Raw genomic sequence first — 25,847 nt, forward strand, 5'->3', positions numbered from 1 at the left:
TGCTTTTTGCCATGGCCTTACCAATGACACGCAACAGTGGGCGAGCAAAGCTCAATTGCGTTTGTGGCCATTTCGTCCTATGGTTCCTGCGATGCCGTTTTGGGATTATGTTCATTTTGTTTTCGCGAACGGAAATATTTCACGCAATGGAACTTCTTCCTCTGGGACAGAGCAACTCCGTGCAAGTGTTATGGGAGGATCAGCAGAACATCAACCGTTTTAGTTCGCTCATCAACGAGAAGGATGAGTTGAAGGAGTCGTTGGAAAAATTGAAAACGGAAAAGGACTACTTGGATGATTTATCGTTGGAGATGGAGTTGTTGGATGAGGACGAAAACATCCAATATAAAATTGGCGATGTGTTTGTGTTTCTAAAAATCATTCAGGCAGTCGAGAGAGTTGATGCCGATAACGAGGTATTAACCGGAAAGATCGAGCTGCTAGAGACGAAGATCGAAGAGTTAGATAGTCAGTTGGTTGCGTTGAAGTCGGTATTGTACGCCAAATTTGGGAAGAATATCAATTTAGAGCGATAGATCATGTAAATATGAATGCACGTTGACGAAGGGCCTGGAAGTAGAACAGCAACTTTGATTATAAGACACCAGAGGTATAGAGTAGATTTCATTTGTGTAAGTAAGACAGTGGGTTGGCATAAGAGATAAGCACTACAATTCTTCTTTTGCCCTATCTTCTAGTCCTTTAGCTTAATATTAAGTTTGAAGATAGTCAAATCACCAAGATGTACTTGTTAAATTTGTCAATCATTTTGCAGGCCAATTTCTTTTCCTATGACAGCTCGGCGGGTTTGCCCAACTACATCAATTTGCTCAACCTTTTCTTGAAGAACCATCAGATATCGACATTGATCAAGGTTTGATTAACTCAGAGGGAATGGACCTATCACCAATTCCGAATCCACAGAATCAGTTTCCTCGTCAACAGACCCACAGATTGGCTGTCAAGATGGGCAATTGGATCCCGAGCCTGAATCTAACCCCGAATACACTCACACTTTGGAACTACAACCCATAAATATCCAGTGTTTGAAATCAATGAGTCTATTGACCCATTGACAGTCGATCCCAGAATCAACGCGGCTATTCATTTGAAGGATATCGATACCCAGTCTTTCCAATTCAACGACTATTAAGATTCGTCGTCTAATTCTCGTTTTCACATCCTGAACGACGACCCTGATGATACGTGCAACCAGACCAGCCAGTCTAACTTCAGCAACAATAGCAAAGATACCAGCTTTCAGATCTCTGAATTATTTCACAAACACAGCATGTGGTCTATTCCACTAAGAACAAGCATATTAAACCTCACGAGTTCAAAACTACCCGCAAAAGACCCACCTGTAAATTGGCCCAAACGGCTACCAGTGAAAAAAGCCCTACGATTATTACAAGTGTTGTGCCTGGTTCTGAGACCAAGTCGGAGCCCAAATAATCCTATGACACTTTATAGCTGATGGAAAAGCGTAGGAGCTTGATCAAGCTCTTCGAAATTGATGGGATAACGTTTCCATTGAAGCTTAAATCCAATAGTGCTTACTGAGTTTGCTATAAGTACCATAAATAAATGACTACGTGAATAGTATTTTTACTGCGTGCTTTGCATCTGGATAGTGGCTTTTTTTCCTACGTTTTCGTTATTACGCGTAGATATGAACTAGTGAAGTTGATCAGCAGAAATGTACTTGATCGACTATAACGACCGTATGAGTCTAAAGAAATACACATCGTTTGTGGATGATTTTGTAGGGCACCTTTATCTTTGGTCTACTGGACACATCTACATATGCACCTATCTGGTAAATAGCAGGTCTGAAGATTATGGTCTACAAAAATGACACATCTCCAGGGTCCTTGGCATGGCGTGCGACAACCAACAATACCAAATTCCTTCTCCGTTTGCAGCTAAAAAAAAGGTATACACCACAAACCCATTTTTTTTCCCAACAACATGAATAACTCAGCACCCCAAATAGAGGAAGACCAGGCCAACTACAGCCTCTCACTTCTTAACCTTGCACTTTCCCAATGGGATGCACTTGTTAAACGTTTTGTGGGAAACATTATGAATGAGTTAAAGGGTAACCCAAATGATCAATCGTTTCAGGGGAACATCAGATCTCTTTCTGATGGATCACCCATTTGGCATCCTGCGACGGAATTACAGTGGGAATCAGGGTTTCCTACCTTTGGAGACCTTCTTCAAGCTAATGGGGAGAGCATCAGAGAGAAGTTGGCACAAGTTACTGGTCACAATACTACTTCTGCCCAAGACTCTTTTCTCGAATACTTGGATCTTCTTAATTTCAACCGATTGGAAGGAATACCATTGAAACAGATATACGCCCGTCTTACTAACTCAGTTAAAGCCCAAAATGCCAGTCTTGTTTTGCCTTATACCGATGACGGTAAGCCTGCTACTTTCACTGAGGAGATAACTTCACTTGAAAGTCTCAGACACCCAACACTTTGCCTGATTTATAGACAATATGGGTTTACAGGTGCAGCAACCAGTGTATCAATTATACAAGCACTCAAACCAATTTTCTTCGAACATCACAGAGATGCTCAATCATTCTCAAGAATTTTTGCACGAATGGGAAACGACATGATTAATATGATCAATACGACGAGTGATTTGGGTACTGTGATTCGTGAAGAAATGACTGGTATGGAAGAGAGAATGCGTTCTGAAATGACTGGTATGGAAGAGAGAATGCGTTCTGAAATGACTGGTATGGAAGAGAGAATGCGTTCTGAAATGACTGGTATGGAAGAGAGAATGCGTACTGAAGCGACTGCTCGAGAAGAGAGAATGCGTACTGAAGTTAACGGTTTACGTACCGTGGTTCGTGAAGAATTGCCCGCTCTATTAGCTCACCAATTTACTGTTCTTTTCCAGCCTTTTCTTCAACAATTAAGTACTCGGGCGCTTCAGGGCATTGAAAATCCTCAAACAGCTCATCCTAATGCAAATACTGGTGATTATGCTGCTGATGGTAGTTAGAAGAATGAAACTAGTCCGGCTTTCATTCTCCGAGTACTTGCTTTTGCAATTATTTAATTGAACAGCAAGCCCTTGAGTCTGAACAGCCATTTTAACCGTTGTCACCAACTCCTCAAGTTTAGGTAACCCTGTAATTGTTTAGTTAGGGAATAAAGTGTTTGATTTTAACAATTGTATCATTTAAAAGAATCTGGCTACTGATAATACGTGGTACGGGCGAGAGAGTATGTTCTGCTTTTTTGAGGAAGTGGTTGTTGTAGTACGTGAACAAGTTAAAGGTGTGTTTTGGATCGTATTTTATCAATGTGTGCCCAAATTAGCAAGTGCGTTCTTAAATAGCCCAACCTGATGTAAATGGCAATGAAGCTGATGCTGGTAGTTATTAGAAATGAAGTGAGTCAAGCTTTCTATTATCTCACAATACCCCAGCAGCGCGGTTGCAAACATGGGGAAATCCTGCACTGGCCAGTAATAATTATCACCTAAGGGTACATTAATGTTATCTTTCAGTACATTCAACAAGACCTTAGGTCGAGCTGTCGGCCCCAAGTTTTGTATCAACCACCAAGTATATCCCTTCACAAACAAATACGTCGTGTGTGGAGATTTGAGCTTTGATATCTGTGAAACTACTATAACATCTTTCCAGATGAAATTCAACCGCAAAGTCCATCAAAGAGTGTACAAGAGAGTTTTAGGAGCTTTCAGGCTGCTGGATCAGTGTGAAATGTCTACCCAGTTCAAGGAGTTTGAATTCGGCATTCTCAAAGGAACCTATAGTATACCGTTTTCCTTTGGATGTAATCTGCCCACCATTTATAGTGTTGACTTCTGCCAGAGCTACGAATTGGAGATGGTGCTTGTGACTCCGAAACGAACCTTCACAGAACGACGGGAGGTGCTCATTCACAAACAAGTGCCTTTTCAAATAGTCTCTATCAGAGAGACAGTCAACGATCAAGTATTTAACTTGACGACTCCAAAGCTGTTCTACAAAAACAAAACAAATATGGTCAAATTCGAAGGATCTGGAAACTTTTACATGTGTATTACTATTGCCCAATATACTAAGGTGACTGTTAAAGAAGGTGATAGTTTCACCGTTACCACCCGCCAAAGAGTATATCACGGAAACAAACAAGAAGTCAAAATTCCCGGAAAAGCTCTACGGCAGTTGAGCACTGGATATAGCACTTGTGAGGTATGCTCCTACCATCTTTTAGAAGTTAAAATAACAGGCTCGGGTAAAGTCTGGTCCACAAAAGTGCCTATTGAAGTGGTGACAGAACCCCCCGTGGCCCTTCCTCCGGCGTACGCTGCTCCTAAGCACCTTCCACCCTACGTGCCATGAATTAACTGAATTTTTGGTAATAGTACAGATATATATACATATGGGTTTATTCCTCGTCGCTGTCTTCGTAAGCAGGCATATCTTCTTCGAACTTTTTCGCAGCCGGCTGCACCTCATCGGCATCTCCCTCTCGACTCCTTTTTTTAGGATGTTGATCTTTGACTGAATGTGCATGTGAAGGTGCTGGAGCACTCTTGGGACGCTTGTCTTTTCTCGAGTCCCGAATCTTGGGACAAGCAGCAATGATTTCTTCTTCGCTCACACCATCTTTGATACTCAACAACACCTTCTCCACCACACTTACATGATTTCCGTTGGACTTGTCATCTCTAAACCTCATCATTTCCCAGTATCCTGGAAGATCCACTTTCTTTTTGCATTCGACAATTCGGCCTTGAAGAGGCTCCTTAAGTGACTTCAACAACTCCCAGTCCTTTTCTTCCAAGTACATTCTGGCAAACTGTTCGTAATCTCGTCCTCCTTTCCAAACATGCAAATTTATTATGTCAGGATTCGAGTCATAATCCGTATAGGTGGAGTCTGGGTCCCTCGGGTCCATATCTGGGTCCTGGTACTTATTGAACAATATTTCCATCTTATAGTCAATTGAGTTTTCTTGTGCGGGTTTCCACTTGAGCAAAGTGGTGTCTGTGCCAAACACATAAGGAGTTTCAGCACAAGTGAAGATCAACCCATCCGATTCATGAAACAATTGGTCCTTTTTGCTCAAGACATCATCGGCATGGTAGGCCGATGTCATTAATTTGAAGCTGACCTTGAAGGGAAAGGTGCTAGAATTGACAATCTCGGGGTTTTTGCGTTTGAAGTTGTCAAAAGGTTTCATCACTTGCTCGGTGATATATCCCAATCTTGTAGGAAGAAATCTACCAGTGATATCTTTGCCATTGACAGCCAAAGCATCAAAAATACAATACCTGAGGTACGGTTCGCTGACGTTCTTAGTTTCTAGTACCAATTCACCGTCAAGCAAGGTTCCGTGATGAAATGTCTTTCCCTTTTCCTCATTCATGGACAATGGGAAGTGGATGTTGGGAATATAGTAATATTCATTCCCACGAGTAATCAAAAACACACCCTCGCCCCTCTCTGGATGGTTAATGATGAACAACAAGCACCGCAAGCCATCGGACTTTTCACACACGTAGTAGTCTTTTTTCATGAGGGTGTCGGTGAGATGGAGTCTCTCGAAAGAAACTGGCTGAGACCCGGGGAAATTGGGGTTTTTTCTATTCAACAAGTCTGCCACCATTAATTGCAACTCGTACGATTCTTCACGAGGCAACTTCTCCCCCGGTATCACCGGCATATTTGTGTCCTGAAGAATCATCTTCTCTAGTTATGTATTGGTTTCGTTGGGTTTTTCGACTGCGCGCGTTTCCGAGCCAGCTGCTGTGTACAAATATATACTATATTTGCTCTATTCATGGGTGGTCTATGGAACAAAGTCGCCTAGAGAAAGAGGAACATGGACCTTGGTCACTTTATCGTGGTGGTCCAATATCCCGAACTGCTCCCCGCTTATGGGCTCGTTGATAACATGTAGAAACTCATCAGCAGTAAACCCTTCGGTGTCAGTGCTGGGTTCTCTCACAGAGTCTTCTTCACTGGACCGGTTGTTGTGGTAGCACGTTTGGCATATCTTTTTATCGTCAGAGTCTCGCCATATAGGTGACATTCTCGTGTCACATTTGGCACAGGTGTAAGATGATTCCTCAAGTTCTTCTTGTTTTTCTTCCGACAAATGACCTCTTACTAGCTCTAAGTACCGGGTGGCTTTTAAGTAGTTGCCATTATTCTTGTGGCTACTGGACTTGAGAATATCTTCGGTGAATAGTTTGATCAATGGATGTGGTTCTTTGCTGGAATAGCTTCGTTTGCCTTGGTATGCAATGGAATGAATTGATGATGGAGGTAGATGGTCAGAACAGTATAAAACAGGCTCCAATTTTCCGGTTTTCCCATCAACTTTGACTTTAGATTCCCCTGCAACCAACTTGAACCCCAAATTGGAGTTGCAGTTGATGTGTAAAGGCTTGTCACAGTCGTGGCAGTTGGAAATGGCACCGGTTTTGTGGCACACAGAGCAAGGAATACGACTTTTCAACAACACCATATCGACGTTTCGGATCTCAAAAGTATTGGTGATGAGCTCGACCGTCATCTTGGCCTTGGCTCTTGAATCGTCGGAGTTCATGATAGCAGTAAGATATTTTTTAGGGTTGATTTGGTTCAATTGGGCCACTGGCTTGAACTCCACCAGTTGATAGTTGGAGAAGGCACAGAGAATATGGCACCATTTTCCCGAGTCCTGGATAGGTTTGAGGAACCCACCGGGAGTTGTACAGAGACAGCATTTGTACTGTTGCTGGAAAATTGGGTTCAACTCGTTAACACAACATTCACAAAGCCATTCTTTTATAGGCTTAACAGCAGCTGGAACGGTGATGCCCACACACCAAGAATGCACGGCGATTAGACATTTACCGCACTGTAAAAGATCGTCTTCACTCGAATCAGAACAAACAGAGCATTGTTGATGAGCTTGAAGACCTGGTGGTGAAGTCTCGTGGTTAATGAGATTGGCCAAATCACAAAGCTGTTTAATCTTGAAGCTCTGGAGTAAGTCTGACACCTTTTTATCATCAATATTATCTGGTTTGCTGGTTAGCATCAACTTCAATTGTTCGGGTATTTTGTAGTCTTTAGAGACTATAGGACTGATGATATGTTCGTGCTCAAACGGTTCTTTTTCTGGTTCGGGAGTCTCTTCTTTCACCTTTGGTTCGGGTTTCTTGACAGGTTTCTTTTCGGGTTTCTTCTTCTTACCATCTTCTTTGTTGACTTCTACTTCAGGCTTTTTCTTGACGTTACGCTTTTTAGGAGTGTCGCTCTGAGGCAGGGGACTTGGTCTCTTTCTGGATTTTTCCTTCTTCTTCTCCTCCACAAAGAGTCCTGGGCTTCCGGTGGTATGGATCAATATGGCATCAGCATCCCTCAATAATTCGTACTCAATCTTCCGTTTCCCGTTCTTATTGATCTTGCGCTCTACCTCAATAGGATCCTCCCAAATCACGGCATACCTTCTCCAAAGCCTGGCACATCTGAAACATAAGCCCGTGAGTTCGATCGAGCTGGCATTATCATGGCCGGTGATGCGGAACCACTGAGTACTGGATGTGGTACTACAGTATTTACACACAAACGTCTTGTGCTCTGCTTTTGCCAAGTCGTAGCACGAATCGTCGTCTTCATTAAAGAACTGAGGCTTGGACTTTGAGTCCTTGCTTTCGTTCTGTAGGTTTTGGAGCTTCTTCTTGATCCGGCCCTCAAAATTGCCCCAAATCAAACGTCCATTTTCGCTCTTTTTCCAGAGGTAATAGAATCGGACTATGCTAGCACAAGGAACCGTTTTGACCATCTTGTATATCGGGTACAACTCCGACCCGTACTTCTTGACCCCCTCTTCAAACTTCTGGATCTCCTTAGCGGTCAATATCGGCTCATGCAACAGTTTTTTTGTGATTTTCATCAGGTCGTCCATGGCTTTGAGGTAGTCTCCTTGGTGCTTGAAGTAGTTATTCAAGATGCTATCCATGAAATTGGGAGAATTAGGTGATAAGCCCAACTTATCGGCAATAGGCGCACACTGGGCCACGTACTGATCAAGCTTGCCAAAGTTATCGTCAACATCTTCCTCCATCGGTTTCCAAAGAAGCGTACATGTTTTGTGCACCGTCGCACAATCACCATCGTCTACTCCTCGTTCAATATACCCCTTGGGTCGAGGCTGTAACCAAACCGGGTACTCCTTGGTCAGCACTTCACCATAAGCAGGCGGAACCGGTAAAGGAGCTCCCTCAACCAACTTGGCTTTGGATTTTTTCTTCCCACTGGCATCGGCCGCATCGTAGTACACAATGGGATGGTCAATAAACTCAGGGATATGCGTGGCCTGGTGTTTGGCTCCAATCCGAGTGGCTGCCCGTGGATAGAACGAACGGTCGTCCAAGTCTACGGCATCCTCGAGCTTACTGTGGATTCCCAAATACCGCATACACCATTCTTCCTTAAGCCGACGGTCTGCGAGTGAGAGCTTATCATGTTTCAAAAACTCTATGGCCATAAGCTCGTACTTGGGCAAGACGTCGGCCCTTTCAGACTCCAGGCGGTCGATGGGATCGTCGGTGGTATCAATATCCATACCATCACTCAATTCGCTCTCGTTCAGCAGCTTATTGTCACTACCCAACATGAGAATCCGCGTGCTCTTATACTGCTGAAGGTGTTTCTTGGTGCACGATTCACAGTGCCAACTGAAACCACGGCTGGGTTTCTTGAGGAGCGGCGGGTCAAGGCAGTAGAGGTGGAAGAACTGGTCACAGTCAGCACAGGTGACACTATCCTGAGTGGAACACCACTGACCACAATTTTCACAGGTGCACGAGCCCGACTGGAAGCCATTGATCAAGAACTTGGTCATTTGCAGCTCGATGAAGATGTAGTCGAACCTCTTGTTCAAGGCGGTAAGAAAATGAGCACTTTTGTCGTTGTTGGAGATTTTGAGTAAATAGAGGGTGGAGATCACATCGTAGAATTTCATCATGTACCGATCGTAGAGCTTATCGAAAAAGAAACTGTTGGGCCGCTTTATGAAGTCGTCGAGATTTTCGATGTCTTGTTTGTGGCGCACGTCCACAAGCCCCCGGAAGCTGTGGAGTGGGCATGTGTCTGTGTGCATCGATGCAAATAAAAGTCGTGAATCGGGAGACGGCTTGGAGATGTCTCTAGGACGGTAGAACCACTGGACCTGGAACTCAAAGTCACGTACCAGGACCTCCGGCACAATTCCTGTTTGTGGGGGAGTGGCCCCAGGTTTGGGTTTGGGTTTAAATCCCATTATCCGACCAATGTAGTATGGCTCTCCAGGAGGTTCACTAATCATATAGATGAAATCGCCCTTTTGGAGGCGGAACTTCTTGGACTGCTTAGGCATGGCACTGTACTGGTGTTCCAACACTGGCTGTGCCGGACATACGAGCGTCTTGGTATCCAAGTCGATGTGGGAGTTGTGAAGATTGAGTTTGCACGAAAAATAGTCGATAGGCTGGGGCACTGGCTGCCAATTGACTCGTTCTTGGGAGGATGAGGCCGGTGCCGTTGGCACGATGGTAACAGTGGCGGTGGCGGGCGTGGAGTTCTTGCCTGGTGGCGGCAGAATAGGTTTGTCAGCACCCAACCCGACGGACGGTGAGGTGGAATCCCTGGTAGATTTGGATGGTTTATCACTCATTGGAGCAGCTGGCCGGGGTTTCTTGACTCGTTCATGGAACACCGACTCGTCTATCGTGTCGGTGTACGACTTGTTGATGGTGGCCTGTCTTTTTGGCCTTGACATGCTGGAGCTAAGTGATTTGTGAGAAAAATTTTAGTCGAGTGAGGTTAGTGATATGCATTGAGAGAGGTGGATAATTATAGTACAGAAGTGGAGGGCCAAAGGCAGTCACTGGTCGAGAGTTATGGTTGGGCTAGCATGCGCTCCAACCGTTCTATTTCGTGGATGTCGGAGGCAGCACTAATAGTGTCTGCCAAGTGCACCTGGTGGGAGGTGGAGTTGCTGGCGATTATGTCGTCCACAGACGTGGTGGCAAAGAGTGCCTCAGCTTCCTGGCGTTCGTGCGCCCGGACCTTCTCGAGGTCGAGTGTCTCAAGGCTCGGAAGGAGATGTATCATTAAGTATCGGTAGTTTTCACCCTGGGTGATGGGGTTGTTGAGCATCACCAAATGTCGTAAATGGGGGAACTTCCACCGGGAAACCTCTCGCACCGAGAAGTTGCAGTTGAGGGCCGCAAGGCTGTGAAGGGCTGGGAAGCTGGTGCACTCAAGGTGGTACATTTCCGGGTTATTACTGACAATAAGGGTATTGACAGTTTTGGCGGGAGACGAAAGCTGGAGATCGATGAGCAGGTTGTTGGTGAGGTCGACTGCGGCGTAGTGGGGCGGAAGCCAGTCGATGTCCGAGAGCCCGAGGTCTCGGAGCTGGAGAGTCAGCTGTTTACAGGGGTTGATGACGATATGTGCTTGTTCTAGCACATTGGAGGTGAGTTTCATTAGTGAAGAAGCTGCGCGCCGATTTCAATTTAGTTTTCTTGAGACAGCTAGAATAATATATAGAGTAGGTCAACTAGTAGATGGTTACACAGCTGACACAGTCATTGCTCAACACCTCCCAGATACAGTGGTCAAAGCAATACAACTTACTCTGCCCCCAGTCATTCAGCTCGTTGATGGGAATCACGTCCAAGTTGATCAACTCACTTTCACTGCGATTCAAGAGTATGGGCGTCTTACTGCCGCCTGCGAAGAAGTCGGCGGGAATCTGGTCGAAGTAGTGGCTGCATCCGATGCGCATGTCGTACGAATCAAAAGGGTTGGTATCGCTCGAGTCGTTGCCCAAGTAAATTTCGTAGTTGCACTTGTTCCAGTGGCTGAAACTCGATGATTCCACGATGTTGCCGTTGTGTAAAATCACCTTGCTCAACACCCCGTTTCCATTGAGGTCGTACAAAAAATCGACTCCAAATTTGAAGTAGTTGTGGAACTTTAAGATCTTATTGGAAGTGTGGGATGTACTGATACGCTTGAAGAAATTCAGGTGGATCAAGAGCCGGGAGTCAAACTTGTTGAAGTAGTCGTCGGGTGGGCCCAAGAAGTTCAACACCTCCTGCTGGGTGGTTTTGCCGATGGTGACCAAAAACTCCTTGTTACGGAAACTGAGTCTAATGACCCCAAGTTTGATGTTAGCACTGACTTTGAACGACGGGTCACATGTTTGCGACACCTCTGTGATGGAGCTCAACTCCAGCGACGCAGGTGTGGCGGCGGCGCTGCCAGTCTTCATCAGATGCAAAAACTCATCAAACGAGTTGGAGTTGAAGATGAATATCTCACCACACACCACGTCTTTGTCGGAGTTCAACAAGTATGCCAACGACGGGTCAAAGCCCTTATTGCTCTGGATGGCCAGGAGGTCAAACTTGAAGGATACCCCCGGGTAGCTCAAGATGTAGTAGTTGTTGATGAATTTCCCGGGATACGTGGGACCAAATACCTTGTTGTAAATGACCTTCAAAGTGATTCCAGACCCCAAAGAGTTCAAGTTGATGTTGTTGTACGAGTAGTTGATGCCACACGAGAACGATTGAATCTCTATCAACGTTAGTTTGTCTTTCTGGAAGAGCAAGGTCATGCCCCAATTTTTGATCTGGAGCCGGATCGGAGTATTGAGGTAGTCCTTGGACGAGTACATCAAGTTGAGCTGCTCATGCTTAAACCTGTCAAGCACGGAGTAGAGGCCGTCGTTGATTTTAAGGGCATTTAAACCTTCTCCAGGTTTTATGGTTTGAGTCATGCTTGTGACTGATAAGGATGGCACGGAGTTGGAGTACTGGGACAAAGAAAGGGTGACGGAGTACTGGCGGTTGGAGTCTCAAAAGCCGGGGTGTGACTGGGAAGAGACTATTTGAGGGTGAATTGTATGAATTGGTACTGGATGTATCTAGTGACGGGGTGTATAAGGATGTTTGTTTGTGGTTAATTAACCAGATTGCGCGCGCGATAAGAGATGTGATGCCTAATCTGATAATGAGACACGCAGAGAAATGGGCAATTTGCAAGTGCGTGTTTAGGAAGCTGTGGGAGGCAGTGGGCAGATACGTTGTTAAGCTGTGCTGATAAACTGGTAATGTTTGCCGTAGGATACGCAAAAAGGGTTCTGATCTATATGCTAAATTCTGACCAATAACACTCTGTACGTCTAAATTGGCATTGATCGAGCGAGGTCTATAAAGCGTGGAATAGCCTTATTAAACAACAGGTACATCAGATGACAGCTTTAGGACTAATCTATGATAATATCATCACCGGTAACACCAGTGAATATCATGTGCCGCACATAGGTTAATGACTGTTTGGCTTCCATGGAGATGAAAGTATCATCAAGTGATCACCACAAGACCCCGTTCTGGTGCCCTCCTCAGTACGAGATAAGGGACATCCTCAGTACGAGATAAGGGACATTCTAAGTACGAGATAATACCAGCTATTCTCGTCTAAAAACACAAACAAAGCAGATAAGACAGAGCCACCGGTCCCTTCTGATAAGCATTGTACCTAGAAACCCTGTGCATCATGATAAACCCACTCGTCTAACCTGTGACACATGCACCGCAGAGTCGGCTAACTTGCAACAACCCAATAATAAGACTCGATTACAATAGTACATCCACCCCAATTCCAATGGCATTGTTCATTGTGTAGACAATGCCCCAAATATCCATTAGTTCCCAAACAGGAAAGTCAATACTCCTGTAGTTTGCTCTCCACTTGGGCACCACTATGGGTGCTTGTGTAGGGATATGCAATAAGCAAAGGCAGCACCGAACTTGAATAAAAGAAGCTGACACAAATACGAAACCACAGAAGCACCCAGGTCTAAACCCTGTTCAGGGCTGTCTGGCCACAATTGTTAGCTGCACCTTCAGCAAGGGATCTTTAGAATTCTCTTTCTGCATGAGGATCGGTAGGTCATGGGACCCAGGCTCGCGACCATCCCCTGCTATCGGGAATATGCCTAAATCAGTCAGCAACAATAATGGCATTGATGGTAACGACAATGGGAGTGTGTCGCAAGGGATATTCGTCAACTTGCTGGCGGGTAAGAGCTATTGGGTGAGGTGTTGGCCAGGTGTCTACCAATTGAGCTTGGAATTGGTTGGGTCCTCGGCCTTTGACCAACCCGTGCGCGACAAGTGTTCTTTGGCTGCAATCCTACGTCGCACTGGGGAATTTGTTATTAATTCATATCGTATAAACGTAATCTATAATACATGCCTACAGCGGGAAGCCGGTTCCTGACGCCAGGGGAGACTGGGCTGCTGATGGTCTGATGTTTGAGAGGCGGACCGCTCTTTTTTGTGATCATGAACAGCTATATCTGACACTCTTACTCTCTCCTCTTTCCTCTTTCCTCTAATGAAACAACCCCTTCTTCTTGGGACTGACGTCCACCTTGGTTGAAAAAATCAGGTCTACATCGGAGTACACCCGTGTGAGTTGGTTGCCCTCTCCCCCCTCGGCCTCATCCTCGCTCAATTGAAACTCCACTGAGGTTTTAGAATTTTCGATATCATTGGCATCTGCATCTTCCACCGGATGCACTTTGTCCCGAAACTCCATGCGGTAGTTGGACGTGATCCCATTGGCGACTGGTTGAACCAATGAGTCGTCTTCCAGGAAGACAGACGTTGAATATGCCAGGGGCTGGTACTGGCGGTGCGAATAAGTACTACTGGCATCCATGGCACTGGCACTCGTCTTGACACTGCCTCCCTGAGACCGGCGGCGGTGGCCCCGACCCCGGTGCTTGCTGGTTCCAAGAAGCTCATTTATTTCGGCCCCACAATTGTAGTTCGGCTGCGACTTAGACTTGGGAGATTTGTCAGATGTGATCAGCAATGCATCAAGATTCAGGATCTCATCGATTGATGGGTTATCAAGAGTATATGCGTGGGGATTGGTGATGGCCGGGGGACTTCGACCCGATGCGGTTGACGTAGATACAGTTCTGGAGGACCTGGGTGCAGATTTGACAGAAGAGGCACTCGAAGCCAGGGACGGCTGGCGGTGGCGGCGACGAGAGGCCGATGACCCTGAGGCTGAATGCTTTTTCAATTTCTGCTGAGTTTGGTATGAGACCGGTGGTAACAAAAAGAAGCTCATGGCTGGATATTACTCCCTGGGGGAAAAAGACAGGTAACAGCGGTAGTTATGGTGGGAGTAATATATTTATACGGTGTATCCTGTTAACGAAGGGGTGCGTGCACCCCCAGTGAAATCCCTGTGCATGTCGTCCGCGCGGCAGGTTTTACCGTTTATTCATCTAAATCTAGCTAAAAGGGGCTCTATTGTGAAATTGGTAACAAAGAGGAGAATTTTTCTGTTTTAGATTGCAATTCAGCTTCCTTGGTTTGTTGTAGATCACCTAGTCCTTGATTATTTGACTACTTAGGGGCACGGGAGGTGAGGTACATGAGTAGTAATTGCCGATCTTCTCATCATACCCTCATCATGGGTACTTACAGTAATGAAGGCGGCCTCGTGCAGCTCGACTGGCTTCGCCTGTTGATTCTGTCAGGGGCGGATAGGGCCCGGCCGGGCCTGACATTTCCTTTCCCACCTTCACCCCTGCTAATCGTGGGTGGAGTTTTGAGTCCATGCATGTAGCAAAAAATATTTGCAGCTGTTTGGTCTAACCCGGACTATTTCTTAGCCTGCGCGTCGTATCCAAATTTCGACATCTGTCTTAACTTGGGCCCGATCCGCTCAAAAATCCAGGGAATTGGTAGCATAGCAACCGCTATGAACGCAAACAATGAGGTGGCCCAGTTGATGTGTAACTTCTCGTACATCTGGGACACGAAAAGTGGAAACACAGATGCAAGTAAATATCTCAAGAAACTGTTGGCACCAAGGGCACTGGCCACCGATGAGGGTGGGAATGCCATACTGAAGTAGAGCATGTTGGTGAAGAACACCAAGATTAAGCCAAAGCCAAATGGAATTCCCGATGCTGTGGGGACGGCCCAGTGGATGCTTTTTCTTCCGGTCCATGCCAACCAGAACAATGAGATGGGCAAGCAGAGACCGCCAATTTTGCCAATCCCCAACACCACTTCCGGCTTGCTAACTATCAAGTCTCCATTCTTATCACGTCTTCCCTTGGTTCCATCCGGGTTGATGGGGAACGCTTTTCGGTCGATAAACACATAGAATATCACTCCCAAAATCAAGCCAATTCCCACCCCGATAAACGTCAACCCACTAACCCCGAGGTCCATGCCGTATTCATCTGCAAAGATGATGGGGAAGGCTTCGAAGAACCCGAAAAGCACGGCAAACACGAAGGCAATGTAGAACGACCACACCAACACGATGGGCTCCACAACCAACATCTCCATGGGCCTCAACATCGTCACAAACATCGTCACCTTCAAAAGTTGAACCACCGGAGGCTTGTAGATGGCAATTCCTCTTTTCTTCATTCTTTTGGCCAAAATGATCGGCTTGTAGGTTTCTGGTAACGCCAACACGAACGGGAGAATGGCCCCACTAAACATCAACGATACCCACATGGTCCACTTCCAACCTTTGTGCTCGGACGCAAATCCTCCCACGATGGGACCCAACACTGGTCCTAGAAATGGGGCCAAGCAGAACATGGCCATAGCAAAACCTCTTTCTTCGGGGGCCCACACATCATTGATGCTACCACCAGCCACCGCCAACGCTGGTGATGCCAACAACCCACAGAAAAACCGTAAAATCAAAATCTGGTAAATCTTATCCGATAAGCCAATGGCCATTGTGAACAACATGGACACCGGGAACGACACCAAATAGACAATCCTTCTACCAAACTCTTCGGAGATTGGCGCCGCCAACGCCGGCCCAAATGCTAATCCCACCAAGTAGAATGTTAACCCCGACACACACAACTCCCGCGAAGCCCCGGTGCTAGCCATCAATTCAAACACACCACTGACATATAATGAGCTACCCAATGACACACACAAACAAAGAATGGCGGTAGTGAAGGTGATGTACCACTTTTTCCATGTAGGCCAATTGAGTGGGTTGCCCTTATCATCGAAACTGTCCCAGTCCAATTGATGCATCGTCAAAAGTGCTGTTGGCTCCGTTGGCTCTAGTTTCTCAACATCCGTGGGATGTTCATCTGACTTGCCTAAAGGCGAGTCCACGTCGGGTATACTGATGGTTTCGGCGTTATCTTGGTCTAGTTTTTCTGGGCCGAATGCGGTTGAATCTTCTGGGACTTCATCCGTCGGATCATTTCGTGTGCGCTGCCCATGGGCCAATTCGGTCTCATATTCATCAGCCGTATCATAGGCCGATGAGCCAGTCACCGAGAACCCATCAACAGACTCTCGAGTAGGTGCTGCCTGGCGTAATGCCTCTTCATCCAGTTTTGTAGGTCCAAAAAATCCCATTGTAATTGCTGGCCTGTCAAATCCTGAAAATTTTAACCGATGTTGGATGAGGTTCATTTATATCATGTAACCAGATACTTGCACCGAGGCACTGTAAACATCTAGCCCTGCCTCCTGTATATACTCCGGAATCCACTGGTATATCTGGCGTGCACCCGAGTGATTGGTTGTATGCACTTTGCGAATTACACGGGTCAAGTTACTCATTTTCACATTTCATAAATCCGCTCCAAAAAAACGTTGGGTTTAACAACCTTGGGAGTACTTCCCCGCCTCAAGTTGGGATCGCATGTTATAATGATAGACAATTGAAGAGCATATGAAGGCTTAAACGGAGTTGGAGGAGTTGGAACAATTGAGGAAGTAGGAGAAAATCGGAAGAATTAGTAGACGGTCGGTATTGACTGCCGAGTGCGTCCTGGTTCGGCGATAAACATTTGGTGTGGCAGTGAGGCTTCTATTTTTGCCAACTGGCACTATTTTCCCGCACTATCGGGGGTCGGCTGCTCACCGTAGTACGTCTTGGCGCGGATAAACCCAAATATAAAGTTTAACGCAAATACCATCACCAAAAATGAAAAGAGTATCACGAAAAACTTGAATCCCAACGGTTCAATGAGCGAGTTCAAGATCAACCCGAGTGTCTCCGCACTAATGCTCGACTTATTACCGCTGAAATTGGGATGCAGATTCTGGTTCATACAACTAAGCCAGTAGCTACAGTGCTTCTCAAGCGCCGGCACAATGAGATCAGGAGAACAGTTATTATCGTGGTACTTTTTGGTGCACTCCTCGATCTCAAGTGCCAACTGCACCGACTGCTGGAGAATCTTGACGTCGATGTCCTTGCGAATAGTCCTGATAATGTTGTAAATGAGATAAATGCCGTAGATACTCACACCAAAATTAATCAGCAATTGCAAATATGTCGAGATGATGTACGGATACTTCTCCTTGGGAATACTTTCTTGTTTCCATGGCGATGGGAGCTTTACATCCTCAAGCATGTTGACGCTGTGGCTGAAGCTGTTGACGCTCATGTAGCTGGTGTCGTTTTGGGTGGTGTCAACAGACTTATTGGGAGAGCAGTAGTAGTGGTGGTGATGGACCTGGATCGACGTTGGCGTCGACATGTTGCTGTACCGACTGAGGTCCTCATCCCGTGGTACCGTCGTGGGCATTATTGGTGTGGGTGTGGGTGACATGCGGTTGTACCGTCTGTACAAGTACGATTGGTTCATCGAATTGCTATAGATATCTTCCTCGTCGTAGTCCTGCTTGGATGGGTTGTACACAAACTCAGGCTCCCTGTCGAGAAACACCGAGTTGTCACTGTTACTCGAGAACGAGTTGATGTGGCGTGTCACAAGGGTTCTGACGGTGGTGGTATCAATTTCGTCATCTTCATTCGCTGTAGACTCTGGTGCTGGAAGAAGCTTCATAGCGTACTTGGCGCCCACAGTAGTGGGCAGTAGAAGGGCCAGTGACAATGCCAGCACGAAACTCAGGTTTTCAGCGTCCACTTCAATATCCATTCTTTTGATGGGAGTGCTGGTGTTGAGGTCGTGCTCCCTGATCGTTTCTATTGAAGACACATCGTTGTGAAGGTCGGAGATCGAGTCGACTTCCATTGCATCACTGGAAATACTGGTATCGATGTCCACCGCCGTTTGAAACTCGCTGATACTGAGCGCCAGGAGACTTCCATCAATATCCATGGTTGTTGTGATCTTGATTCAAATCAGTTTTAGTTTTCGCATCCGCGCATCTCATCGTGAAAATTAACACCATGGGGAGCAAGAAGAAGAAACAGGAAAAGAGAAAGGACTTCGTCAAGCAACGGCTCAAGGTCGGCAAGACCGCAAAGGCTGCCAACTTCACGGACACTTCGTTCAAACTGAAGGGTATTTCCTTGCCCAACCAAGCGATTGGAGCCAAATCAATCGAGCAGTACATCTCTTTGACTAGGCACCATTCTTTTTCCACTCGAAAAGAGGTGTTGGTGATGCTCCAGAAACACATTCCAAACGACCCCAAGCTCAAGCAGCAGCTCATCAAGGCGTTGATTCCTATGATCACTGACGATGCCAAAGAAGTGAGAGATGCATTGTTGGAGTTGATGAAGATGTTGGTGGATACTAACATGGCATTGGTCGAGGTCAACTCAAACCAACTCATCCTTTACATCCATTCAGCTATGAACCACATCAATCCACTGGTGCACAACGGGTCTGTGGGGTTTGTCAATTTAATTGTCGATAACTTTCCGTTGCATCTCATCAAGTCTCACTTTGTCAAAACTCTTGATGGATACTTTAATTTACTCGGGTGGACCAAGACCAATAACAAGTCAGTGTCGAGCGTTCTGAAGAAGAATCTTTTGACACATTTGGCGAGTTTTAACAAGTTTTTGGATGTGAGCTTACAAGAGTCTGAGTCTTCTGACAAAGTGCACTACAATGCCCTTACCCACCTCTATACTTTTCCCACCTCTGGAAACCCTTTCACACAGCTTAACTTGTTCAGCGTATTAAATGGCTCATCGACAGACTTGGTGAGTAGAAAGAAGGTTATAGTCGAGACGTACAAGCCGTGGATTCTATTTAATCTGAAAAGTTTACTCAATGACACTGCTGAGGTCAGCCGATTGGCCCAATGCATAGTGGCACTTGTAGAGGGGTTAGAATGATAATGATATAGATAATCATGAAAATAATGTACGATAGACAACTGAACATATTAAATCTCTGAAACTAAATCTTCAGAAGCTATGGCTAGCTACTCTGACACCTGCTCTTGAAGATTAGGAAAAGCATACTTGAAAAAACTTTATTAAAAATATTCAACCATTACACCCATACCAAGATGTCTCCGAGTATACAATAAGCTCTCTTCATTCATGACACTATCAACACCCATGTTACTATACAAACTTTTCCGAAAGGCAATATGGAATTCGGACTCAGTAAACATAAATAATATAGCATTGGAAAACCGCTCAAAAACCACAGCATTCTGAGCTGGACAGCACTAATCGAACCCGTCGACAACTTCGTACAGGCCCACCTTAAACTTCACATTCGCCTGTTTGGGATAGTCATTTCGATTATGGTAATTTTCAACCCGTTTTCTCACATATTCGGTTCCGTTCAACGGTTCACTTGCCTTATATAGCCCTTGCAGCCTCAATACCGGCGAGTCGACGATTTGAACTACACTTTTATCCCCCGGTCTGAAAAAGTAAAAAAGCCCATACCGTGGCTGCGAAACTTGGTCTTCAGGAGGACGTACAACTCTATGGATTGTCAGTTTGAAGTAGCCATTCGACCAGAATGTAAGGGCATCACCAATGTTGCACACAATACCATTCTCGACTGGCTTCACATATTTCCACGACCCGTCCAGCAACTTAATTTGAAGTCCTTCTACCCTTTGCTCAAAAAGAAGCGTTAATGACCCAAAGTCCGTATGTGCTCGGGCATAGATGTTTTCAACCTGCTTGTCATCTTCGGCCGATCTGATGCTGTACTTCATGTACCGCAAGTGGTCGTCGCTGCGGTCGTTGTACAAATGATTATTGACAAAGTATTCTTCATCAATCTCCAAGATAATTGCGAATAACGTCAAAAGCTTTTTGCCCACTTCATAGCTTTTTTTACTGAAATCGTCTAGCTCTTTCCGATGCTGTTTGATGAAGTCTTGCTTGTAGTAGCTTTCGTATTGGCCGTTGAATTTGGGGATGTTGAACACTTCTGTCGTATCTTTTACCTGTGTTCCAAACACTCTTTTCACGCCCGCTGATTTGTACCCGAAATAATCACCTTTTTCAAAATCAACTGTTTGTGCCAGCTTTTCTGCCACCGTATAATCATCGAAGAAATGCTTCGATAGGGCGAACTGACGGGACACCTCTTCGGGCGAGATCCCATGTCCAATAATTGACCAAAATCCATCTTTGGACACGGCGGTTTTGAGTTCCTGGGCCAATTCGTACTTCCCATTGGCCTCATCGTACTTGGACAAGTCTAAAACTGTCAATTCGGCATGACTAAGCTGCTCTTTGGTGGCAGCAGGTGGGTTCCACTCTATAGTCATTTTAATGTGTCAAATGTGCATATTGATTTCTATATAAATAATCTAAAGTGTGGCTCAAAATGTTGCGAAAGTCTTCTCCACACCAACCACAGTTGAAAATAGACTATGCATCCAAGTCCAACGTTTCCAACATCGTGTCTATCATCTCTAAATCTCTCAGGTACATAAGGAGGGAGTCTTTTCTTAGCTTGGTGTCTTCTGCAAATACTCCTGTGAAAGAAGGTCCAATTGGAACGAAATCTTCAAGCAATGCCGTACTGACTCCGTATTTTTTGGACAAGTAATATCTGATATCATCAACCAACTCAATGGTATCGGTGGCCTGTCTGTGTTCAATACGTCCAGCACTTTCCTCAATCAAATCGTGTAATTTGGACGATAGCTCTGGATTATGGAATATTGTTTCCAAGTTGGTTGCAATCAATTTAGATGTGAAGTGTTCAAGTTTGTCACACCGAGTAGCCCAACTAATTCTAACAAGCTCAAACACGTCGTATCCAGTTGTCTCCTTTAATTCTGTCATTTCCCCAAAAGAGAAATCCTTGAACTTGGAGGTGATATTTACGGCACACAAACTCTTTAATCGTTCCACGAGCAATTCATCTGATAGATAAAGTAAATCAACGGTCAAACTTAATGGAATGTAGTCCACATTATCATGGTACAAATAGGAAAGTACCAATTCGGCAACTCTACTGTCGGTACATGTCACAGATATTACCGGAAGCTCCAGGGCCTTGAAAATGGTTCTGTCTAGTATATCAAACCCATCGTACTCCTTTATTGGCACCTTATTCTGGCCAGCAAAAATCTCCGAATTGAACATCGTTTCAAAGTACTCTGACCGAATCAACATGCTCTTATGGCATGGATAGTACACAATGGATTCCAGGCTAATATCTACAATCAGAAGAATAATGTCAGGGATGCAATCACTAATAAAGAGCTGAGATTTCAAATTATTAGTGAGGTAGTTCAACGGCTCTATGTCTTCGTAGTCCACATCTTCATCAAATTCTAACGGTACAGAAACCCTCAGATCAATGACTTTTTCGAGAAAATTGGACATGTCCACACGGGACTTTTCTATAAGCATAAATGAATTGTCATGAATGGCTTTTGATTTCAGCTTCTCGTCCCAAGTATCAACAACCCTGCTAACCGCCGCCTCAAGGTCGGTCAACTCAAAGTACTGAGCTATATCAGCAGCACCCTTTATTCTTTCTAACGTCAATCTGTCTGTTCTCAAGTAAATATAGTCAAGAAGAATGTCAAACAGCTTGGAGTCGTAATCCAGCTGTGTCTCTGACTGATCGTGCCACTCATTATTTAACTGGTACATCATCTTTGGTGACCTTGCTGCCAACAAGAATCTGTTGACAAAATATGTTTTGTCTGCACATCGTATCACCAAGTCCTTGTTAATGAACTTGTTGTTGGTGAATATCCCTGTTATATGGGATGCAAATGGCTGGTTGATATCCACCTTCTTGGAAAAGTCATAACTGAGCAATAGGTCTCGTATTTTGTAGTTCAATGCGCCGTAGATGCATCTTTCTCCCTCAAACGAGTCTCTATCACAAATTGCTCCCCTTTGAAGGAGTAGTTCCACCACCTCGTAGTGACCACAAATCGAAGCCAAGATCAACGGTGAGTAATCCCATTCATCGGTCTTATTGACATTAAGGTTAGGAGTGTCTAGGAGTATTGCCACTGTTTCCAAATCACCTGTTCTACAGGCATAAAGCAAATTCGTAAAGGTATCCATGGATGTTCAAAAAGATAAAAATGCGCGCAAGACGAGATGTGGCTGCAAAATATAGTAAAAGATTTCATTATACAAATGATAATATACACGGGTTCCATAAGTTGGAGTCTATAAAGATTAGCTGTTATAATAAGCTGCTTCCTTCTTGATTTCATTTGCCTTACGTTCGTCTAAATCGAAACCTGCCTTCTCCTTCGGCTCAATCTCCACCAGGTTCTCAACTTGGAGCATCCACAAATCACCAAGCACTCCAAAAAACTCGGTTTCTTCAGCACTATACTCCACCACCAATCCCTGCATTCCCGGCTCGGGGTTTTCACCGATTGACGAGTAAGCACACCAGGTGTATCCATTACAGTACTGTCTCATGTTCATCCAAGACCTATTACTTTCACCGTCTGTGTTATCGACAGTGATGATCTCAGATGGAGGGATAACCGCGTACTTGATTACAAGCTTATCGTTGAAGAAAATCTCAAAGTCTTTAAGGGTCTTGAACTTGGTATACCGTTTTTTGGCGTCGAAATCTTTGGCAGCATCGAACTCCTGGCCACAGAACTTGAAACCTGAGTTGAACCAGAGCAACGTGTGGTCGTCTCCGTCACTGATGTGTGCCGGATGATTGGAGCACACTTCCTGGGACTTCAACTTCTTGGCCTTGCCTATGTCCTTGAACCGTTCGTCCATGGGAGTCAAGTCCCCAATAGCGGCCAGAAAATGCTTATTGAATGCAAACCGTTCTTCTCCAAGCATAAGGAAACTGAGCCAAAAAAGCTCTTTATCTCCATAAATTCTGGCACTCACCGGGTAGATGAAGTTCAACTGGGCCATCACAAGTGAGTGGAAGAAATGCTGCTCCCGGTTGATCACCACCAACCCACTTTCCATATAGTGGTTCAAACCGTGGAAAAAGTCCCGGTCGAGACTGTAGTTGGAAGGCTGGTTAATGCCAAACGATAGGGTGTCGAACTTGGAAGGCATCATCTTCTTGAAGAAAATCAAGTCATTCTCCGGACGGTATTCCACCGCCTTTCTGTCCTTGAAGAAAATAGTACCGTTGACTTGATATTTGGGAATATCAAAAAATTCTTCCGGGGGGATCATTGGCACCGTATCGGCATCTAGAAGTACCATCTCCTTAAAGGTGTTGAAGAGCACTGCGAGGATCTTATTGCCAAACCCTTCAAACTTGTTCAAATACCGGGGGTCAATCGAGTCTGACACATCGACGAAATACACCGTTTGAACCGGCAAATCCTCCGATAATGGGTCCAAGCCAAGGTCTTGCATCCGCTTAGTTCGGGCAAAGTTCACAATCTTATCCCGACTTTCGCTCGACAAGTTTTTATAGTACACTATTTGAATAGGAAGTTGGTTACGGTGGAACCGAAGAATCCGCATCAACCGTAAAGTATTGTCCACATGATCATCGGATATTGTCAACACAATACCCTTGCCATTCAAGTTATCATGGACCCGGCGTAAAAATGGAAGGTGCAAAGTGCTGGCATCGTCTACCACTCGGAGCTTATTACCCTCATGATCTTCTATTCGGGGATACTTGTTGGAAAGCCAGGGGAACAAGCGTCTCAGCACATCGGTTACGTTCAAGAGCGACTCCATCGGACTTTCAAGGTAGCATTTGTTGAAGACGCGTAGGTGAGTGACATAGTCATGAATCTTCTGCTCCTGGAGCTTTATATCTTTCCAGGTTCGGGTATAGTCCAGCTTCAACTTGCTTTTTTTAACCCCCTTTTTGCGTTCCTGCTCCAGCTTGAACTCCTTGAACGATTTGAAAAAGTCTCTTTTATAGTCGAATCCCGCATGTGGGTCGACATTCCATTCAGGATCCATAAGGTATAAGTTCTTAAAATAAACGTCACATTTGGACGGCGTATTCAAGGCAAGGAACTCCCGTACTGGTACTTTGGAAAATATGTTGTAGTAGTTGCCAGCGTTGATAGCTACCAGATTAGTGGTTTCAAATGGCAAGTCGTCAACAAACTCTAAGGCGGCAGAATTTAGCAACTCAAGGGCATCTGGGTCTGCCCCGGGAACAAAATTGTACCAGCCTAGGAGTTGCACCGTCATGGAGATAGTAAAGGTAAGAGAGAGGACTCTCACAAGAAAGATCCTGAATTTCCTAGACTTTACCATATGCTGAGTCAAACCAGATTAAGTTGGAATGTTAGCAACGTGCGAGAATTATGGCCCAGATCCAGCGCAAATGAGCGCGACATCGCCTCGTTGTGCGAGACAATAGCGACGGAGTTTAAAGTGCTACCGAGCGCGAGACAATAAATTTGCAGGAAGCAGGTACTAGGCGTCTATCAGCCATGAGGTGGGTCTTGTTTCGGCTACTGGTACAGAACATGCCAATAACTATAGCATTGTAGCATTGTAGGACTGGTGGCCAGTGGTTTTGAGATCTGACATTCGCGTTTCTGTGGAAAGTTAAATATAGCTCCCCGAAGCAGGTACCAAACTGTGCTATTGATATGGTGACATTGTCGCAAGCTAATTATATCCCTGTAATTCGCACTAATCTGACCAGATGTGGCATTCTTCATCCTAGAATTTTTTAATAAACTCGTCCTAGTAGTCAGTTTGCGGGGTATGGTCGTCTACTACGGGAGTAAAGTTATTGTTGATTGAATGAAAATCACTAGTATTCAAACATCTTATTGCACCTATATTCAATTCGAACAAAACCGCCAAATCGTACAGGAAACTAAATGAAAATTGTGCGACATCACACATATACGAACTTGCAGATATTGTATCCACTTAATAATAGAATGGGGGAGTACCGCTAATCAGGCGTTCTCCGAGGTGATCAATCTCTTTAACCCCTTTAAAAAATCCGTTTTACCAACTGTCACCAACTTTTTTTCGAGTTTCCTGAAAGTCGTGGAAATATGCGCGCTTGTGTCTGAAATGTATCTCATTACTTAGGTGAAATGTTCTAGCTCAGCATTCTAATAGGCGTCAAAATATCTTTTTGTGCACCAGAAAGTTTTGCATACTTCCTCTTTTTGGTGTATTTGTAGGGTTGTATTTGTGATTGATGCTTTGCACCAGATATGCGACTGAATGAAAAGCGGTAGTGCCTTGAAATTTTGCAGCCGAAGTTTTGTGAAGCTTGTTGCAATCTAGACTGTCATTTATGGTGTAAACGGTTTGATTGGATCCTACTACAGCTGTTTTCACTACAAGGTAATCTTTTGATGGGCGTTTGTTGTACAGTCGGACTGAAAAAATAAAAAGAGAAATGAATTTACCTGTAATGCACTCATTTTGATATTGAAACTGAAACGAGTGTCGACTGAGAAAACTTTTACGACCACATCAAAACTTTAAACGATGGTTACAAGACATATATACAAATTACCCTATTAGGTGATGATCAATAAATAGACAGCACGCACATCCTCACGAGTAGATAAGAAAGATCAAAATAACTATAAAACAGGATGTGACATTAATGTTGCTCTCAATAATTTATTCCGGTAAACTTCCA

The 25,847-nt window shown here is 44.9% G+C and overlaps 13 protein-coding genes across 13 annotated transcripts; 3 read left to right on the forward strand and 10 right to left on the reverse strand. All coding sequences in view use genetic code 12, as the record gives it.

Moving 5' to 3' along the window:
- Positions 1-146: 146 nt before the first annotated feature.
- Positions 147-1,153, forward strand: PSN45_003841 (uncharacterized protein; the record flags this gene model as incomplete). The annotated part of the gene is made up of 3 exons (XM_006686603.2): positions 147-496; positions 730-806; positions 1,044-1,153. 3 exons carry the CDS (start codon positions 147-149, stop codon positions 1,151-1,153), a joined length of 537 nt encoding a protein of 178 aa, XP_006686666.2.
- Positions 1,154-1,971: 818 nt separating this feature from the next.
- Positions 1,972-4,378, forward strand: PSN45_003842 (uncharacterized protein; the record flags this gene model as incomplete). Its single annotated transcript, XM_006686317.2, has 2 exons — positions 1,972-3,022; positions 3,960-4,378. The coding sequence occupies 2 exons, from the start codon at positions 1,972-1,974 to the stop codon at positions 4,376-4,378; spliced, it is 1,470 nt and encodes a 489-aa protein (XP_006686380.2).
- A 46-nt stretch (positions 4,379-4,424) lies between these two features.
- On the reverse strand, positions 4,425-5,726 carry CEG1 (Dcp1p-Dcp2p decapping enzyme complex alpha subunit; the record flags this gene model as incomplete). The annotated part of the gene is made up of 1 exon (XM_006686315.2): positions 4,425-5,726. One exon carries the CDS (start codon positions 5,724-5,726, stop codon positions 4,425-4,427), a length of 1,302 nt encoding a protein of 433 aa, XP_006686378.2.
- A 105-nt stretch (positions 5,727-5,831) lies between these two features.
- SNT2 (putative PHD type zinc finger protein with BAH domain-containing protein) lies at positions 5,832-9,794 on the reverse strand (the record flags this gene model as incomplete). The annotated part of the gene is made up of 1 exon (XM_006686314.1): positions 5,832-9,794. One exon carries the CDS (start codon positions 9,792-9,794, stop codon positions 5,832-5,834), a length of 3,963 nt encoding a protein of 1,320 aa, XP_006686377.1.
- A 119-nt stretch (positions 9,795-9,913) lies between these two features.
- Positions 9,914-10,507, reverse strand: LEA1 (U2 snRNP complex subunit; the record flags this gene model as incomplete). The annotated part of the gene is made up of 1 exon (XM_006686313.1): positions 9,914-10,507. The coding sequence occupies one exon, from the start codon at positions 10,505-10,507 to the stop codon at positions 9,914-9,916; it is 594 nt and encodes a 197-aa protein (XP_006686376.1).
- Positions 10,508-10,580: 73 nt separating this feature from the next.
- On the reverse strand, positions 10,581-11,807 carry PSN45_003846 (uncharacterized protein; the record flags this gene model as incomplete). The annotated part of the gene is made up of 1 exon (XM_006686312.2): positions 10,581-11,807. The coding sequence occupies one exon, from the start codon at positions 11,805-11,807 to the stop codon at positions 10,581-10,583; it is 1,227 nt and encodes a 408-aa protein (XP_006686375.1).
- Positions 11,808-13,426: 1,619 nt separating this feature from the next.
- PSN45_003847 (uncharacterized protein) lies at positions 13,427-13,756 on the reverse strand (the record flags this gene model as incomplete). The annotated part of the gene is made up of 1 exon (XM_066158171.1): positions 13,427-13,756. One exon carries the CDS (start codon positions 13,754-13,756, stop codon positions 13,427-13,429), a length of 330 nt encoding a protein of 109 aa, XP_066014268.1.
- A 959-nt stretch (positions 13,757-14,715) lies between these two features.
- Positions 14,716-16,464, reverse strand: TPO4 (Polyamine transporter 4; the record flags this gene model as incomplete). The annotated part of the gene is made up of 1 exon (XM_006686600.2): positions 14,716-16,464. One exon carries the CDS (start codon positions 16,462-16,464, stop codon positions 14,716-14,718), a length of 1,749 nt encoding a protein of 582 aa, XP_006686663.2.
- A 476-nt stretch (positions 16,465-16,940) lies between these two features.
- On the reverse strand, positions 16,941-18,182 carry PSN45_003849 (uncharacterized protein; the record flags this gene model as incomplete). The annotated part of the gene is made up of 1 exon (XM_006686309.2): positions 16,941-18,182. One exon carries the CDS (start codon positions 18,180-18,182, stop codon positions 16,941-16,943), a length of 1,242 nt encoding a protein of 413 aa, XP_006686372.1.
- A 71-nt stretch (positions 18,183-18,253) lies between these two features.
- On the forward strand, positions 18,254-19,153 carry IPI1 (rRNA processing protein; the record flags this gene model as incomplete). The annotated part of the gene is made up of 1 exon (XM_006686308.1): positions 18,254-19,153. One exon carries the CDS (start codon positions 18,254-18,256, stop codon positions 19,151-19,153), a length of 900 nt encoding a protein of 299 aa, XP_006686371.1.
- Positions 19,154-19,494: 341 nt separating this feature from the next.
- On the reverse strand, positions 19,495-20,559 carry PSN45_003851 (2OG-Fe(II) oxygenase superfamily protein; the record flags this gene model as incomplete). The annotated part of the gene is made up of 1 exon (XM_006686307.2): positions 19,495-20,559. One exon carries the CDS (start codon positions 20,557-20,559, stop codon positions 19,495-19,497), a length of 1,065 nt encoding a protein of 354 aa, XP_006686370.1.
- A 103-nt stretch (positions 20,560-20,662) lies between these two features.
- Positions 20,663-22,327, reverse strand: PSN45_003852 (uncharacterized protein; the record flags this gene model as incomplete). Its single annotated transcript, XM_006686306.1, has 1 exon — positions 20,663-22,327. The coding sequence occupies one exon, from the start codon at positions 22,325-22,327 to the stop codon at positions 20,663-20,665; it is 1,665 nt and encodes a 554-aa protein (XP_006686369.1).
- A 117-nt stretch (positions 22,328-22,444) lies between these two features.
- On the reverse strand, positions 22,445-24,418 carry PSN45_003853 (uncharacterized protein; the record flags this gene model as incomplete). The annotated part of the gene is made up of 1 exon (XM_006686305.2): positions 22,445-24,418. One exon carries the CDS (start codon positions 24,416-24,418, stop codon positions 22,445-22,447), a length of 1,974 nt encoding a protein of 657 aa, XP_006686368.2.
- Between the last annotated feature and the right edge of the window lie 1,429 nt (positions 24,419-25,847).

Source organism: Yamadazyma tenuis, chromosome 5, assembly GCF_029203305.1.
Source record: "Yamadazyma tenuis chromosome 5, complete sequence".
In the NCBI taxonomy this organism is placed as follows: Eukaryota; Fungi; Ascomycota; class Pichiomycetes; order Serinales; family Debaryomycetaceae; genus Yamadazyma; species Yamadazyma tenuis.